The 18,847-nt window shown below is 44.1% G+C and overlaps 1 protein-coding gene across 6 annotated transcripts in view; it reads right to left on the bottom strand.

Annotated features, from left to right (window-relative positions):
• Positions 1-583: 583 nt before the first annotated feature.
• The window catches only part of PRMT7 (protein arginine methyltransferase 7), a 35,025-nt gene continuing 16,761 nt past the window's right edge, over positions 584-18,847 (bottom strand). For 3 of the 6 annotated variants that reach the window (XM_081273538.1, XM_081273536.1, XM_081273539.1), the window contains 13 exons: positions 17,689-17,801; positions 16,388-16,629; positions 16,016-16,196; positions 11,611-11,738; positions 11,069-11,204; positions 10,038-10,121; positions 9,544-9,591; positions 8,662-8,751; positions 5,366-5,527; positions 4,201-4,275; positions 1,893-2,053; positions 1,012-1,108; positions 584-792 (listed from right to left, as the gene is read on the bottom strand). In XM_081273538.1, coding sequence (XP_081129664.1) covers positions 619-792; positions 1,012-1,108; positions 1,893-2,053; positions 4,201-4,275; positions 5,366-5,527; positions 8,662-8,751; positions 9,544-9,591; positions 10,038-10,121; positions 11,069-11,204; positions 11,611-11,738; positions 16,016-16,196; positions 16,388-16,629; positions 17,689-17,801 — 1,691 coding nt within the window. In that variant the 3' untranslated portion in view covers positions 584-618. The remainder of the gene's footprint in view (positions 793-1,011; positions 1,109-1,892; positions 2,054-4,200; positions 4,276-5,365; positions 5,528-8,661; positions 8,752-9,543; positions 9,592-10,037; positions 10,122-11,068; positions 11,205-11,610; positions 11,739-16,015; positions 16,197-16,387; positions 16,630-17,688; positions 17,802-18,847) is intronic. The other 3 variants (XM_081273540.1, XM_081273537.1, XM_081273541.1) reach the window with 3 other exon arrangements.

The following is an 18,847-nucleotide window of genomic DNA, read 5'->3' as shown; positions in this document are numbered from 1 at the left end:
TGGGTCTTGGGGATTGGCAGGCCATCTGCCGATATGTGCTGAAGCCAGATGCCCAGGTACCTATGGATATAACTTCATGCAACTACCCAGTGCAGAAAGGGCCAGAACCCAGTCCTCTCAACCTTGATTCCACGAGGATCTTCAAGCCCCAGGAGCCCAGCCACAGCTCAGCTCAGCTCAGCTCAGCATCTCCACTCCCTTGAAGGCTCTCCTAGTGAAGCCAGATGGGCAGGGACCTGGAAACCCCAGAAAGCAGATAGGCTAGGCAGGCTGCACTAGGAGCAGTGCCTGGCTAAGAGGGCCCTGTGCCTCTATGCCATTGTAGGTAGGGCAGGAGACATCACTGCGCCCGAACCCTTCTGAGTGCTCAGGACCACAAACAGGGTAGCTTCTCTGGCCTTTCCATGGCTTCAAATCAATCACTGGCCCATACTGCCTGTCGTGCCTGGAGCAGGAAGCCAGCAGCGCAAAGCTGCAAAAACAGACAATGTCCCCTCTGTGTCATTGACAAGCAGGTCCCTTGAAATAGACAAGCACCTTCAACCTCCCTTCCACGCAAAAGCCACAACCCATTCAGAGCCCACAGCCTTAAGACCACTTTATTTCAACGAGTAGGGGTCAATCTGGTATGTCTGTAAGTTTGAACTCCATGGTGATATCTCCGGTGTTGGGGTGAAACTCCACAGTATAGGTGACTGCCCCAGGGCTGCCCAGCAGCGGCACTCTAGGATCCAGTGTGGGGCTGAGAAAGTACACGGCCTGCTTGCAGTGGGGGTTCCAGCAACAGTTCCCCTGTAGGAAGAGCATCAAGAGATGGAGAAGGTCCCTGGCACCAGAACCACCTTCCTGGTCAGCCTCCAGCCCAGAAGCTTGCAGTGGGGAAAAAAACCAAAACTGCTCAGGGGGCCAGGTGACCACTGAGTAGCTATCTGGCTTTAAGAACACAGAACAGGAATACCCAGAGCACAAGGAGGGGTCAGCACACTCTGAGTTTGATGCACACGGCACTACCTTGTCTTCGACAGGCTCCAGAAGGCCAGTGCTAACAGTGCTGCCTGGTGTCAGGTGGTATTCCATCCATAGGACAATCCCATGACTTCTCCCAGGCCTGTAGTGATGGGTCAAACAGAGAGTCACACAGAAATTGGGGAGTACAGGCCAGGCTCCCCTCTGCTTTCCTGAAATGCCTGGTCTTTACCATTCCCATCCCATCCAGTTTGGTGCTCCTAACTCTCCACACCCCACCTAAATAAAGGCCACACATAAAAAGCATAGCAAGAGCAGCCACAGCTCAGATTCCCCTTCATTCCTTGCACCTAGCCAAGCACTCAGAATCACAGCAGGGCAGAGCTGTGTGCTGCAGGTCAGCCCCTACAGGCAGAGGACCAGTGGTATAGAGCCAGGCTCCTCCCAGATACAATGGAAGACAACCAGGCATCAGTCCTGCCCGCCTGTGCTGTCACCTGGTGCACAGAGCCCTGGGAGCTCTGGTCTCAGGGCTTCCGCACTCTTCTACATGAAGGAAGCTGGAGCTGGGTAGGGTCTCTCAGGCTCACAGCAAGCAGCTCTCACCAATCCTAACCTGCTTTAATCCCAGGAGAGTTCAGGAAAACAGTCCAGTGGGTAACCATAGCAACCAAGCTCTCATTTCTCTGTAGTTGATCCCGCAGGGGAGCTCAGATAGGGGTATGAGGAAGGCCCACTTGGAGTCCTCCTCCCTGAGGCTGTGGGACCCACCATACATGCAAGAAGGGCAAGGATGAGATAAGGACATGCCACGGGCCAGAAGTGTCTCCCAGGCAAGCTGTACTTTGCTATATGGGCAGTAACTGCTAGAGGAAAAGCAGCCCCTACTTCCTCCACCCCAACACCCTCCCAGAGTCTCCACTCACCTCCTCAGCTCCATGGAGCCCTCAGCACACACAGGCTGCTGGGGAACGGGCTGCCGAAAATCAAAGGTCAGGAGCCTCTGGGGTTCTGAGAGGCTGCGGCAAGGGTATTCCCACAGCGGGTGGGGCTCTGCCTCTTTGCTCTCTCGGAAATCCAGGGCAGACTGAGAGAAGGAAATGGGGAAGGGCAGGTATCTGTAGAGCTGAGCTTAGAGCCAGAGGGACTCTCCAGGATTCATGCCAGGGACCCCCTCAACTCTATAGCCCAGTCCCTGAGGAAAACTGCAGTCACATGGAGCAGCATGTTCTCAGAGAACATCACCAGGCACCTGGTCAGTTGGCTTCTCGCTCTCCCTTCCCTGCCCACTCACTGGCTGGCTCATTTCACTTCTCTAAGCCTCACTTTCTACCCTTTTACCTGTGAGGACAATGCCTACTCTTGAGCTATTCTGTGGACCAAATGTCTATGTTGGTGAAACATCTGGTGCTTAGACACTTACCTGTTCACTGATACTGACCACTAAAACTGTGAGATCACTGACAGGAGGCTCAGAGGCTGGGATGGGGAGAAATGAACACGTAAGCAAGCAGGCCCAGTGCCTGAGAAAGCATTGGCATCTGGGTGGGAATGGTGCTGGGGTGGACAGAAGTGGGACAGAGAAACTGTCTGGAGGAGATAACTCAAATAGGAGCATGGTCGGGAGAGGGGATGGCTGAACAAGAACCAAGCAGGGAAAGGAGGCAGGAGCAGCCCCAGGTTACTTTGGAGGGCTTGGGGACAGGCCTTTCCCAGAGAGGGAACATGGCCAGCTTCAGGATCTACATGGGATCCAGTTAGAGGAAGCAGGAGCGGCAGGAGGCTGTAGCCCAAAGGGGCCCTGACAGAATCTACAGCAGTATGGGGAAAAAACTGGATTGGAGGCTCCCTGGGAATCAAACAACCAACTGCAAGTTGGGAAGGAAGATGTCCCTGAAGAGATGCCAGGTCTTAGGTAGGAGCACTGGAAGGCGCTGGGCTGAGGGCAGAAGGGCAGATGCACTGGGGCTGGGGCAGTACAAGTCTAATGGAGATGTCTGCCACTCTCAGCTATCTGGTCTGCATGCCAGAGAGAGACATAGACACTAGGCTGGAGTTGCAGCTCAGTGGTAGAGCACTTGCTTAGCATAGGTGAGGCACTGGGTTTGATCCTTAGCCCCACATAAAAAACAAATAAATAAAAAATAAAGGTTAAATTCTAATCAGAGAAGGTGGGGAGGGAGGCAGATGCTGACCAGACACCAGAGCTACAAAGGGGACAGGGGACAGCACAGGTAGGCAGAATCAGGAGCAGGGACCAAAGCAAGACACAGAATATGTGACACTTCAGATGATAGGCAGGGTGGTGGGTGCTTAGGAAGGAATCTCAGAAGTAACCAGAGACAGCAGAGGGATCCAGAGATTATGCATGCAGTTTCTTGGCACAAAGGAGATTTATTAAAAAGAAAATTTCTAGAAGCATGGATAATCAGTAGACTTCTAGGGAAGGGAAGGTGAGATATAAATGGAAAATACCCACAGGATTTATTTGCTTAAAATATGTTTATACAGCAATCCATGTTCACATATAAAAATGTTAACTGAAAGATAAGCACAAGGGGGGAAGGTCTCCACTCTCTGATTGCACAGCTAACACAGCAGTGCCCACTATTTCACCTTCTTCTCCCTGTACGTAAATGTGAATTTTTTAATCATAAAAATAGGACCATGACATCCTTGTGTGGATGTGTAAACATGTCACAACTCTTCAGATCAAACTTCACAGAGACACATACCAGTGTGGTTGTTATGACTGCCCTGGGTTGTAGGGGACACAGACCCTGGTGGTCACCCACCACTGTTGGACATTCAGGGTGTTGCCAACATCTACTATACACTGCACTGGGAAAGTACAAAAGTACAACATACACACCACAAGGCTACACTTCACAACACTGCAGGATGGACCTCCTTGCACATGCTCCCCATGCTCAAGCGCTCTCCCCTAGAAAGTAATCCCCAAATGAAAATGCCACAAGTTACCCAACTGCCTTGCAGGAAGGCTGCCCCAACAGAAACAAGCTGTTGACATTAGTAGGAACAGTTTCAATGGTGTGGTGATGTACATATAGACCCTGGCCCAAGATTTTGAATCAGAGGTTGTAGCACAGGGCCAAGAACAGGCAGCACATGTGACTTCTGCTCGAAAGAGAAAAGCTCTCTGCACACTCCTCTGCCACCCAAGCCAGGACTGGGGCCATGTGGAAAGGATGAGTTGGACAGTGCCATACTTACCTTAATCATGTCATCCATGATGTGCACGTCAAAGCCTTCACAGTCACCACAGGGGCTCCGGATCCGCCACAGGTCCTGTGAGCAAAGTATAGACCTGTCTATAGCTAACCAGAGCCACAGAGAAATGTGATGACAAGAACAGAAGGGTCAAGAGGCCAGCAAAACCAGAGGCAAATCTTACTGTTCCTGCTGCACACTTGGGACAGATTTCCCAAGCCTGAAGGGACAAAGAGACCAAAGAGCCAGGGCAGTTTCAGTTAAGACTTGACTGGGAATCTGTAAACTTCTATGATACTACATTCTTTCCTCTATGGAACAACCAGTCAGAGCTACCGGGCTACAGTTTGGCACTTCCTGTCCAGACCACCCTGGCATTTTTTTTTTTTTTAACTCTCCAAGTAAAGCAATTCTCCAAGGCTCAGTGCCGTAAGCAAAACAGAAGAATGATGGCAAGGAAAAGGTCCACTCTGATATTCCATCTCTGTCCTCTGCTTCCTGGTACATATAACCTAGGGATAAGCATCCTTCTCTATAGCTCTTCTTTGGCCATGAGAACCAGAATTCACCTGAAAATTTTATCAGGTAAAAAATACAGAAGAAATGTCCAAAAATTAAGTGATGGACCACAAAGCTACCAACAGACAGAGCTATTCTTATAAAAGAAATATCAAACGCTATTCATTCTACATTTCAGGTTAAAAGCATTTCAAAATCCTTTTAATAAAAAATGCCTTTCCCAAAATGACTGTGACTGTGGTTCTGCTTTGATGAGAAAATTAAAATGAAGCTTTTCAATTTCTTCTTGCATAAAGAAGCTGACTCCCCATCTCAGAATGCTTTAACAACCGAGCCTCCACTCTTAATGAGAGCAGAGCAAGCAGCACAGCTTGTCTTCTGAAACACTTAATTTATATTTTTTAATTATTCTGATAAGCCACAATTGTGAAATGACAACACACAGCCATTTCCATTTCATATGTCAAATTACTGCTTTCTAAAATGGCAAGTTTCTCCTATTCAGCCCTGTGGTGCACTGATATGAAAAGAAAAGCCCAAGTCATCAAGGCCTAAGTTGTTCCATCTGCACCCAAGGTCTCTGCAAAAAATCAGATTCGCCACCCTTCTCCTGCTTTTGTTTTTTTGCAAAGCTCTCTGGGTTGCCTACCCTGAACTCCACGACCATAGCGTGCAGTGAGGCAGCCTGGGGCATCACCACAGCACCAGGCTTTAGGTGCTGGTCCACAGCGGTCCGGACATACCAGAAGTACAGGTTGTGCCACGGCAGCAGGCTGGTGGTGAAGAAGGGCTCACCCAGAAGGAGGGAGACCTGGGAAACAGAACAGAAGCAGGTCGTCCCTGGTATCAAAAGTGCCAACAAGTAAAGGACAGGTTACCAGTTTCACAGAAACTTGGAAGTAATGGGCTGTTCATTCATTCACTCAGTCAATGAATAGCTACACCAGGTCTGTACCTGCCCTGAAGACACAAATATGAGAAAGATATGAGTCCTGCCCTCAGGAGCCCAGAGTAGAGAGTGATGGAGACAAGGTGGATACTGTCCGCATGTGACAAAAGCAAGGAAGGGGTAGGTGCATACAGGGGCTTCAGAGGTAACAGCACCAGAAAGAGCTTCCAGAATGGCATCCTGCCAATCCTCACTCAAAGCTGTACCACAGTTGATCAGTGCTGCTTGAACTCTGCTGCCCCCACTAGGTTCAAGTATCACATGAGATCCACAGCACTGCCTGGCAGGAGCAGATGTTCAGTAAACATTTGCTGAGTAAACAAACAAATGCATGACCGGGAGTCAGAAAATCAAGGAAGGGGAGAGAGATTCCAGGCAAAAGGAGAGGCAGAGGCCATGCAAGAGCCCAAGTGGTAACAAGGCCTTCAAGGAGCTCCTCAGGACAGGATAGATGGCAGGATGGTAAGGGGGGGCCCGAGACATGGACAGAAGACAGATCACCCAGAGGCAATTGATGACCAGTTAAGGGGGCCCAGAACTTGCCCTAGAGGCATGAGGGATCACCAAAAGTTTTAACCAGGAATTTGAAATAAGGACTGTAAGATCCTTCTGAGGAGCATAAAGTATTATGGGGAGAGGTCTGTAGGTGGAGCTGAGGACAGGAGGTGACTTGGGTGGGTGTTGCAATATCCAGGTCAGGAGGCAGGTGTGCAGAAAGGGAGAAGCAGCATGTGCAGAGGCCAATGAGACTCTCCAGGTTGGGGGCCCTCTGAACAGGCATCAGGTTACACTCAGCAGCAAACACTGATACCAGAACAGGGTTGGTCCTGGGTACCTGACTGCCTCTTTCCTCTGCACCCAACAGCAGGAAAAAAGGCATAAATGCCTGCTCTCATCACTTTGATTCAGTAAGGACATGCAATCTGGCTAGTGTGTCACACAAATGGTTTACATATTTAATTATCTTCTAAACCCTCATCTACAGGGGAAGAAAAGGCAATTTGTATCTGAATGTTCATAGCAGCACTAGTCACAACAGCCAAAAAGTACAAACAGCACTAATGTCTATTAACTGATAAATGGATAAATAAAATGTGGTATATCCATATAATAGTAGCTTACTCAGCAACAAAAAGATGAGATTCATATTTAGGTACAACATGGATGATCTTTTTTATTTTATTTTATTTTTGTGTGCCTGAATATGTTGTTATAGATGGACAGAATGCCTTTGTTTATTTTTATGTGGTACTAAAGCTCGAACCCAGTCCCTCACACGTTATGCAAGCACTTTGCCACTGAGCTACAGCCCCTGCCAGAACATGGATGATCTTTTATACTGTATGATTCCATTTACATGAAATGTATAAGTGGCACATTCACAGGGAAAGTAGTTGCCTAGTGCTGGGAAGATTGGGGGCAAATGAGGAATGACCAATAATGGGAACAGAGTCTCTTAGGGTACAAAAATATTTTAAAGTTGATGTGGTGATAGTTCCACAACCTTAAGAATATACTGAAATCAATGAATTGCACACTGTGAACTAACTATATAGCAAGTGAATTATATCTCAATAAAACTATTATTTTTAAAAAGGCATGATGATCGCTTCTTAGCCTTTCAGCTAAGATCAAGTGTAGTATCTGTTCGTATAGGACAATACATTAAATGGATTTTTGGAGCAGGGAGATGGAATAGGATCTTGCTCTGTCTACACCACACATCAACCTGGTATTGCAGCACCTCCACAAACAGTGCATCCCCTTCAGGGATATTAAAAAATATGAAACAAGAAATAAAAAGGCATGATAGTAAAATGGGCAAGAAACATGAACAGACATTTCACCAAACATATAAACAGCTAATAAACACATGAAAAGATAAATTAAAATTGCACTGTCACTGCACACCCATTAAAATGATTATACTAAAAAAGAAATAATACCAAGTATTGGTGAAGACACTAAGGGGAACACATGGTGTAGCCACTTTAGACAACAGCTTTATCAGTTTCTTAAAAAAACTGAACATAATTTTTAGCTAGGTGTGGTGGCGTACACCTGTAATCCCAACAGGATCCAGAGGATCTGGGGAGAAATGTTCTAAAACTGGATTGGGTGACAGCTGTATAAACTCTCCACATTTACTAAAAACCATTAAATTGTATACTTCAAAATGGGTTAGTTTTATAGTATGTCAATTACATCTCAATAAAGCTGTTATCAAAAAGAAAGGTTGGCAGAAAAGACAAAGGATGATAGGTTATGCTTTGGATGAATTCAGCTTACGGGATATTCAAGGAAAGCTTGTGGGTTGGCAGTCAAGACATAAGAGATTTGAATCCAAAAAAGATAAACAGCCTACCCACAGTGAAGACTGACTTTCAGGATTACTGGGTTCACATATGGGAAAGGACGTCATTACCTGGAGAAGAGATGCAGCAGAGGGGGCAAGAAGGGATAAAGGGACAGACTGAGTATGAAAAAGAGCATGAAGTGAGGATCAAAGTGAAGAGAGACAACCATGAAGGAGACTAAGAATGAGCAGCCAGAAGGTAAGAGCAAAGAAAAACTGGGACAAGTGGTCTCTTAAAAGTAAAGAGGAGGTCCACCAGGTAACATGGGCCCAAGGGCCACAGCCTAAAGACAGACCATATTTAGTAACCCTGAGACTGCTGGTGGTAGCAGCTCCAGGAGCTAGAAGAACTACAGTGGGAGGACAGGAGCAAGAAGAAGGGAAGAAGAGAGTGCTATCAAGAGAAAGAGAGAGGGAACACTCTGCTCCTTTAACCCCTGCAGGCTGAGGAGTGCAGTTGTGTACTTGTGGGGCCTCTGTACAAATACCCACCATGCCCTTCACAGTGGCCAGGTCTCAGCTGGTAAGCTACATGGGGGACACCATGAGGCCCACAGGACAGGGTAGAGCTGCAGCTACCTCAGTGTTGTGCTATCCAACCTTACAGGGCCCCAGTGTGACCGCAGTTCCTGTTCCTCACCTTCTTACCCTCCAAGTCTGCAGTCGTTAGTAACTCAGGCCGTTTCTCAATGATATTAATTTTATTTTCCAAGTGGTTAGCCTTGAAGATCTTAGAAAGAAAACAAATATAATTAGAAAGAAAACAAATATAAATACTATTTTGGTCCAGGAAAAGAAAACAACAACAACAACAACAACAAAAAAAAACTCAGTCTGTGGTGTAGCTCAGTGGTAGAGCACTTGCCTGGTGTGAGGCCCTGGGTTCAATCCCCAGCATGGCAAAAATTAAAAACAAAAAAACACTTCTTCAAGTTGTCTTCTCTGCTTTGAGTTTTCTGGCCAAAGGTCTCTGGAGGACAACTCTTTTATCTATTTTGTGAGGCCCTCTCAAGAGGCCTCCTACAGACCAAGGATGAGGTCATGAGCAAATTCTGTGCTAGCAACAGACATTTTTCTTACAGGCACATGGCAGGATCCAGCAACAGGCTTGCAGTTCTGGTGGAGGCAGGTTATCCTTTGGAAAGGAAATCAATCACTTCCAGGGAGAGAAATGGCATCTCTAGTCAAGGTGAAGGCAGTTACTCCCTGAGCACAAATCACTCAGTTGTAGAGCTGAAGGGATTTTAGTTTTCTTAGTTTTATGTGAAGCGAGGAAAAAAGCCTAAACTTCTTCATCCACAAACCCCAAAGCAGAGTCCAAATGTTTGCTTCTACTTTGATGCTAATCTCAGAAAATGTCCAGGCCAGCTCTCTGGCCACACACAAAAAAAGGCTCTCAATGCAGCAACTACTTCTCTCTCATCTCTTTGGTACCAATGTTGCTGTAAAGACCCATCCAATACTCAGGAAAGAAAATCCCAAAGGTCCCCTTGTTAATTCAGTAACAACAATCATAACTTACTTTTTTCATCAGTTTATGGGAAGCTGCTGAACTCTCAATTGTGAATACCTAGAGAGAACAGCTATGAGTTACCAGAGATGCACTAGCAGAGGAGGAAATCCAGGATAAAAAAATGACAAAACTATTCCAGGGAAGAAGACCTCAATCAAATAACTCTGTATTGACCACCTACCTGGGACAGCACCTACTTTGGGCACTGACCCTGGCAAGCTGGCCAACTCAGAACTCTGAGCTGCATTTTCATGGCTGTTGTTACAGCCTGACTTGCAGGAAAATCCCTCAGCTCCTAAACCAACCACACTCTACACACCTGCACTTGCAAAGAGCTTTGATTACAGAATTGTGTATATGAATCACACAATGCCCTAACTCAATGAACTTTTAATAATGAAAAACAGCAAAACAAAAAAGAAAAGTAAATAAAAATGAATTTAAAAAGAGAAAGAGGAAAGATTCAACCTTAGGAAGCCAAGAGAAAGACACATGTCCAGTACCTGCTCTGCCCCGAGGTAATAGGCCAGCATGGAGAGCAGACTGCCATCACTGACACACAGGCAAACGCTGTCTGGGGTCAGCACCTGCAGGAAAAGAACATGGAGAACAAAGTTTTCTTAGTTTTTTAGGAGATTCCTACTGGCAACATAAGAGAAAGGCTTCCCTTTTCCTAATCCCATGTACAAGGTCTGATAATAAAATTGATTTCATTCCATTTTCCCCACTGCTAAGTTGGATCCTCTTGGGTCCCCACGCTGTCATGTCTGTCTCCAGGGTCTATGCAGTAACCAGCCCCCACCTTTGCTTACATCTCCCCATTTGTGCCCACTGCCTGGAAAGATGCTCCTCAACCCACCTAGCAGTCCTGACTGAAGGCCTGTCCCACTTGCAAGAAGTCACCTCCAGTCTTCAATGATAAGTTTCTTCTCGATCTGACCCATGTGTTCTCAAGTGACTCCCCAAAGGCAGAGGTACCTCTATAGATCAGATTCCTTGCTGAGGAATTTAGGACAGCTTGGATCCTTTCTTTCACTGAAAAAGGCATGCATGTGTACCCATGCACATGGATTTCTGTATATAACTTCAAGGGGTCCAAGAGGTCCCCTTTAAACTCCACCTGGGGTCCCCAGTCTAAGTGCCCTCTATAGGCAGCAGCAACATAGGTTTTCAGTACAGGAAGTTCCATGGTCAAATTCACATTTTAGAAGATTTTAGAAAGTAGCAACAGATGAAAAGATGGGTGGCTAATGTCACTGGGTTCACCCACACTGATGGCTGGTGGCCACAAAAGCAAAGGTGTTCAGCAGGAAAGATATGGGCTGGGGAGAACTTGTTGTTGTTCTCAGAGGAACTCTCACAGGAACAGACAGCAAGTCCTTTGGAAGTCCAGAGTAAGTTCTCTGGCTTTCTAGTACCCACCCCAGATGGAGCCAGCAGAAGCCACTTACAGATGAGGGAACACAGAAAACAAGATTAGTAAATCATAAGCAGAATGCTGGAGTCTATGGGAACCAAAGGGTCAGACACTCACAGTCCTCAATGCCTGGGCATACTGATCAGTTCTATCCTGATCATTGATCTCTCCAAATCGAGGTCGATTCCAGAGCAGGTGAGCTTGGCAGTCACAGACAGGGCGCATTTGGCGGACTCTCCCATTTTCTTCAGGGCTAAACCAGAAAATGAACAGAGACAGGTGATGAACACAACCTGCTAGATGCCAGAGAGCGAGTAGGCATGGCATAGGAACCTGCCCAGTGGAATTTGACCTGGGCCCTAAGGGTCTCTCTATAGGGTATGAGTCTGAACAATGGCTCTTGAGTAGGCACTGGAGGTTACAGGGCCCTCTGATTGCAGACTTTTTATATAAAATAGGATTAAATGGAGTCTAGCAAACCATGAAAGCCTCTTCTGAGTATACACAAATGGTCTCTGACACAGCCACAAACCTTTGTTCTTATTCTGTTTAGAAACAAAGCTGCACACTCACATCTCTATAGGGTCTCTTCATGAGGAATTTACATCAATATGCAGTCTACAAGCCCAGTCCTCTACCTCCACAACCTGTAGGCCTACCTGGTCTTCTGAAGGCTGTACCATACACAGTAGTCATCATGGTGGGCTACCAGGCAGTGGGTTGTGCCCTGTACAATAGGTTCCTCTTGTGGCAGGAAGTACACACATTGCATCCAATGATCCCGCCACTGAAATGAGGAACAGAGCCAGCTGTCACCAAGCTGCAACAAAAGCAACACTTCTAATCCAGAGGCTAAAAGCCAGGCCAAATATCAGTTTGCAGGGAGACATGGTACAGACTATAGCTGGCTACTGTGGCCAAAGAGATAAAGAAAAAAATTCTCAAATCAGAGAATCCAGTGGCACAAAAGCTTGTTGCAACCCTGCTGGTTTTAGGAAGATACAACGTGGCCATGGGTAGTAGTCTCCAGAGTGGCTCAGGAGAAAAGAAAAGTACAGATTTCAGTCCTTACCCACAGAGTAGTGTCAGTGTTCTCTTTAATCTGCTGGGCTATGTCATATTTTATTTGAGGGAAAAATTTCCTGACTCCCAAACAAGGTTTTACCTATTGGTATGTAACAGACCCTGCCCTGAAAAGTCCCATGGCATTTCTATTCTACAGGGTTTAACATACTCACAATTTCCTTTGTCTTCTAAGTGACTTCAAAACCCAAAAAAGGTCAAATGTATTACATAAAACCTAACTGGATCCTGGATTGGGAAAAAACAAAAACTACTGAAGACATCTGGTGACAAGGAAAATTTATTTTGAATCATATATATTAGAAGTTATCAAGGAATTACTATTAGTTTTCTGGGTGGTACTGGGGTTTGAACTCAGGGGCTCTCAACCACTGAGCCATATCCCCAGCCCTATTTTGTATTTTATTTAGAGGCAGGTCTCACCGAGTTGCTTAGTGCTTTCCTTTTGCTGAGGCTGGCTTTGAACTCGTTATCCTCCTGTTTCAGCTGTCCAAGCTGCTGGGATTATAGGTGTGCATCATTGTTCCTGGCTACTATTAGTTTTCTTAAGAGCAATAATGGTATTTTGCTTCTGTTGAAGATTTTATTCTTAGGAGATGTATGTTGAGGTATTTAACAGTAAAATGTTAGATTCTCCAACTTACTCGTGCATGCTAAGCAGGTGCTCTGCTACTGCCTGAGACTTTTTAATTTTAAAACAGGTTTTTACTGAGTTGTTAAGGCTACCCTAAGACTTGCAATCCTCCTGCCTCAGTCTCCTGAGTCACTGGGATTACAGATGTGTCAATGTACATGGCTATAACACAGATAGGTTAAGCATCAACAAATATCCACATTTGGAAAGAGATCAAAAAAGGTAATTATTTTGGGACCACAAGTGGACTTTTATTTTATAAAATGAGATTTATAATCTCTTTTCAAAAACGAATGCAATAGCGTTGTTTTAAAAAAAAAAAAAAAAAAAAAAAAACTCCCTAAAAACTGAATGCTTGGCTCCACCATGATGATGCCTGCCCATTCTGTCATCCTTAGGAACTAGGAAAAATTTCATGCTGTGAGACTCCTAGGACATGGCTTAATCATCAGCAAATGAAGCCTGAGGCTTGTCCCACTTCTCAGGGACATATCCCACCCCATCTAGACTTGAATTTAACAAATTTAACAAACTTAACAAAAATTTAACAAATTTAACAAAATCTAAGATCTCTGTTGAACATAAAGGCTGGAAAATGAAAATCCAACCAGGTATGTTCTGGAAAAACTACAATAATAACAAGGAGAAAAAAAAAAAAAAAAACAAGTTCTTAAACCTGTCATTCATTCCTGATGACAGGAGAAGCCTTCCTTACCCCTTGTGGCTCTTAGGGTGCTTCCCTATCACCTGTCCTTCCCACATTCTCCACACAGGAAGTCCCCCAGATCCTAATGCTAAAAAGCTGGTATCAAAACCTCTGTTCCAAGGTACAACAGGCTAAATGGGATTAAAGCAGTCTCATGAATTCATGAGGGATATTCATTAGCAGCTTTCAAATTCCAGACAATTGAAAAGTTACCACTCTTAAGAGAAAGGACACAAGATTCATAGTCTGAAGAACTAAGGACTAGAATCACATCACTGCTTCCTGGACACAAGGAACTAAGCCTGTTCCTGAACTTTCAGAGTCTATGTATTGCTGTGGTTACTTAGCATGTCTTATATGTAGATTAAAAGAGAAAATACACAATAACAATCTAAGGATATGCAAATAAAGTTTTAACATTCTAAGATTGAATTCTGACCAGTGCCCCCCCACCCTACACAGATGTGTGTATGCGTGGGCACTTAGCCAACAGAGGACTAAGGCTACTGAGGAAAGTTGGAACAAAAGTCAGTAGTAGAGGCTGGGGATGTGGCTCAAGTGGTAGCACGCTCGCCTGGCATGCGTGCGGCCCAGGTTCGATCCTCAGCACCACATACAAAGATGTTGTGTCCGCCAAAAACTAAAAAATAAATATTAAAATTCTCTCTCTCTCCCCCTTAAAAAAAAAAAAAAAAGTCAGTAGTAACACCAAAAAGATGGTGCCTGAGATGCTCAAAGGTAGAGAGAAGGTTTTATATCTTGGCCCTAAAACACCTTTCACTGTTTACTTTCTGTTGAGTGTGTGGGCAGGGTAGACATTTCATGCACATGAGACAATTCAAATGATACAAGGATATATGATAAAAAAATGTTTCTTTTCCTCACCTAACCTCCAGGAGCCACCACTCAGGAACAACAACTGTTACCAATTTCTGTGAATTCTTCCAAAGATATCCTTATGTTCACCACATGTACACTCTTATCCAATGCTGGCATACCATACACCATTCTACTTTTTTTTTTTTTTTGCAGTACTAGGGATTAAACTCAGGGGCACTCTACCACTGAGCTACTGCCTAGCCCTTTTTAAAAATTTTTATTTTGAGAAAGGGTCTCACTAAGTTGCCCAGGCTGGCCTTGAACTTGGAATCCTCCTAAATTGCTGGGATTACAGATATGCACCAACATGCCTGGCTCAACATTTTAATTTTTGTTTCACTCAAAAATACATCCTGGATGCTGACTCATAATGGCAATGGGGTAGAGGGGGCATGGGAGGAATGGAGGATCTGAAGATAGGGCAAAGGGGAGGGAGGGGAAAGGAGAAGGTAGAGGATAGGAATGATGGTGGAATGAGTTAGATATCATTACCCTAAATACATGTATGAAGACACGAATGGTGTGAAAATACTTTGTGTATAATTTTAGTGACTTGAAAAATTGTGCTCTATATGTGTAATATGAAATGAACTGCATTCTGCCATCATGTATAACAAATCAGAATAAATTTAAAAAACAAAATAAAAAATACGGATGAGATTAGTGCAGTCAAGAATTCCCTGAGACCTCTTCTTTTAAGCTTTAAATGGAATTACTTAAAGCACTTGAAAAAATAAAGACTATTGTTTGATTTAAAAAAAACATCCTGGAGATTGTTCCACATCAGTGCCTAGAGAGCTACCTCATTCACTGAAAGGATATAGGATAGTGACCCAAGGAGTTCTTACAGGCAGTCTTTATGTTGTTCTTTTTCTACTAAGTTAGGGCTTTGGTGAGCATTCTGCATGTACATTTTTCTGCAAATATGCAAATCTACCAGAGCCCAAATATCTACAAGTGGCATCACTTTTCACCAGGACCGAGCCACACTGTGCTCAATGGGTGTTCTGATGGTTCACTTTCCTGCTTTTTCCCTAAGCTTCATCATCAAGTGTGCTACCAAATTTATCCACTAATAGGTAAACATGGTATCTCACAGTACTTTATTTAGTTTTTATTTTCATTGCTGTTTAAAGCTGTAGTTCCTTACTATGAGTGAGGGGAAACAACTTATCACATGTTGATGCGTAATCTGTCTCCTTTTTGTAGTTCATATTCTTCACCCACTTTCCATTGAGCTATAGAAGATGGGAGTTTAAAGCCGCAGAAAGTGAGTCTGCGGTTCTCTATTACATTTATCTGAGCCCTTGCCTCCTGGAATTATTTGGGGTCGAGGGGAAGTATCCCAAGAAAATAGTTTTGCCAGGATGAAGGACAGCAGCAAAGCTAACTAAGACTTCTGTGTTGCAAACCATGACTATTGGTGATGATCATGAACTCATCCCAAGACGTCTATCTTACCACAGCTAGTCTGTGCTTTAATTTTTTATTCATTTATTTTTTGAAGCACTAGGGCTAGAATCCAGGGCCACAAGTCAAGCTAGGCACCCACTTTACCAGAACTCCATCCTCAGTCCCCTGTGCTTCTTTTCTATTTTTTCCCTGTGCTTTTTTTTTTTTTTTAAGAAAAAACTCTTAACGCTGACCATTCCTTCTGTCTCTAAATTCTTACCATCTAAGGCTCAATGGGTTACTTTCCCATGAACAAAAGTATACAAGTTTCCTGAGTTACATGCAAATGTGTTCAGCTAGTGCCTCTTACCTGGAGCCCCTTTGGGTCTGAATGAGCCCAAAAGGGGGCCATTGTGCACTTGATCTTCCCTTCAGGGTCCATTTCAATGTCCCACCAGGAGAGAACCACTTGAGCTTGGCCAGATGCCAGAGGTTCAAACTGCCTGCTATAGAAGGCTGCTGAACTACTGACTTGTTTGCTGAAGTCCACACTGTAAAAGGATATTTAGGAATTGAAACATAATTTAATCTCAACACTGCATTGTTAAGCTTCTAGGGTGAACTCATCAAAAACGATACTTGGTTGCAGCTAGGTTTTCTTCCCAAGCAAAAATAACTTCCAAAGACCCAAATTTCATCAGCTGTCTCAAAGCCCTGTTCACTCAGGGAGGCTCCTTGGTACCTGAACATAGGCAGCACATCGCTGAGGACAGTGAAGTCAGTAGGTGACACCTGGTTCAGCTGTATGTCATAGACAGAAGGTGCACCAGGGCATCTCTCCAGTTCTGAGGGAGGAATGATGACCTGCTCTCCAAGACTGGTCTGAACACGGACAGGAAACAGCTTGTTCCAGGACCACATCCTTCTGGACTCTACCAGCTGCGCATACACAGTTGCTCTGTGGGGCACAGCTTCACAATTTTCCTAAGTTTATGTAAATACAAAACAAAAGAACAACAATAAATCAGGCATCTGACCCACAGTAATTTTGATCACTATTGTTCATTAGGCTAATTCAGTAATATCTAATACCTTCCCACTATCAGGATAGTGCATTGTTTTTAGTCTTATGCCCTCAGGAAAAGAAAAAAAAACTACATTTCAAAAAGAATATAAATTACACCTAAAATGATTTAAATCAGTTAAGTTCCTAGCTATCTGGTACTATTAAATACTTCAAAAATAAACCTTAATTGTCACCATGTTGATGAACTCCTATGACTTACTTGGAAGACAGAATTTAAGTCTTACTGCCAAGCAGTGATTCTAGCCCAGGACTCAAAAGCATCCTTTCAGCACACTCTTCCCCAGGCACCAGGACCAGAACCTCCTTACTTCAAAGTCTAATGGACAACCATCCACCCTCAACTGACCTGACCTGCTGGATGTAGCTCTAGCCTTCTCTCTAGCTATTCTCCTACTTCAACCATCCATCTACACATCAGGCACTAGGGATCAGGCAGTGAAGAGGATACTCATTTGTAATTACATAGAATCTCTCTCTCTCTCTTTTTTTTTCCTTCCAGTACTGGGGATTGAACCCAGGGGCACTCTAGCACTATGCTGGGACCCCCAATTCTCCCTTTTTAAATTTGTCTTTATTTATTTAGCAGTGCTGGAAATTGAACTCAGGGACTCATGCAGGTCAGGCAAATGCTCTACCTTTGAGTCACATCCCTGGCCCCAACCCTTTTTAATTTTTACTTTGAGACAAGATCTCCCTAAATTGCCCAGTGGGGCCTCAAACTTATGACCCTCCTGCTTCAATCTCCCAAGTCACTGGGATTATAGGTGTGCAACACTGGCCCAGCTGCACAGGGTCTCTCTGCTTCAGCACTACTACGCCTCCCAAGAATTAACAGGTGCCTCAGGGTGTATGAAGAGCTACTAAGAACTGTGTTAAACAAGATGCAGTAGTGAGCACTGTGTGCACAGTGGCTGAAATCAAAACAACACTCCCAAGGGAGGCCCTGACCCCACTACCTGTACAAGATGCCTATGTGCATGCTCATAGGAGGGCAGTGCTCCCTCTCCAATCAGTTCTGTGTCAAACAGCTCTGTGACCAGGATATTGGCTCGGCATGGCATGTCACCATCTGAAAAACAAAAGGGAATGGTGTCAGAGAACCCAATGGTTCAGTACACACACAAATATATATATATATATATATATATATATATATATATATATATATATATATATGGAAAAATGGCAACCTCACAAATCCAGGTTCAAGGAAAATGGGTGCTTTCTGCATTGTTCTTTCAACTTTTCTGTATGTTTAAGAGAGTCTTGAAAATAATAATAATAATATAAATAAAAACCCAAAAAATCTGATAAAAATACAATTAGAGAAGGCTGGAGCTATAGCTGAAGAGGTAGAGCACTTGCCCAATATATTTGAGACCCTGATTTTGATCCCTCAAACCACAAACAAAAAGACGGGAAAAAAGCGGGGTGGGGAAAGTTCCAAATTGTCCAAACTGAAAATAAATCAGTCAACTATGTGGAATTTTTTCTATCTTACTAGCAAAATTATTTGGAAAGAAAAAACTGAATACAAGTACTTCAAATGCTTCTAGGCTGTTGAAAAAGGGCAAGAAACCCAAAGCAAGAGAGGTTGTCTGATGACTTATTCACTGGGAGTCTGACTACAACCATCAAAATTGTAATTCATGATTTAGAATCCCCAGATTCCTTCCATTAAATCCTCTTAATTAAGTTGGTTTCTTGCCACCCAACAATCTCCTAAATAACTGCTGTTTTAGAACAGGGTGTTTTTTGTTGTTGTTAACTCTTGTTTTCTAAACCTCTATAATGAAATGCTACTTCTACAAAATTATAAATTTTAATGAGCCAAGAGACAAAATAAACTTTAGAAGGGGCCATTGATCATGGAGAAATAACTGTAAACACTTAAAATGACTCATGAATTACAATTTGACAAAGCCCACTCATCTTCCCTACACAGAGGACAAGTCACACAGATGATGCTAGAAAAGAGAAACATAAAATGGTTCAGCAGGTTGTAGTAGAGAAAGCTTATGCCTGAAGTCCTGCAGGCCTGGACTGGATCTTGCTTTCTAGTCCTGAATCCTCGATTCTGACCATCAGTTGCCTCATTCATAAAACAAAGAGAAT

Source organism: Spermophilus citellus (genome assembly GCF_964194105.1).
Source record: "Spermophilus citellus genome assembly, chromosome: 18".
In the NCBI taxonomy this organism is placed as follows: domain Eukaryota; kingdom Metazoa; phylum Chordata; class Mammalia; order Rodentia; family Sciuridae; genus Spermophilus; species Spermophilus citellus.
Note: the sequence above shows the minus strand (reverse complement) of the source record. Positions and strands in the feature narration are given on the sequence as shown.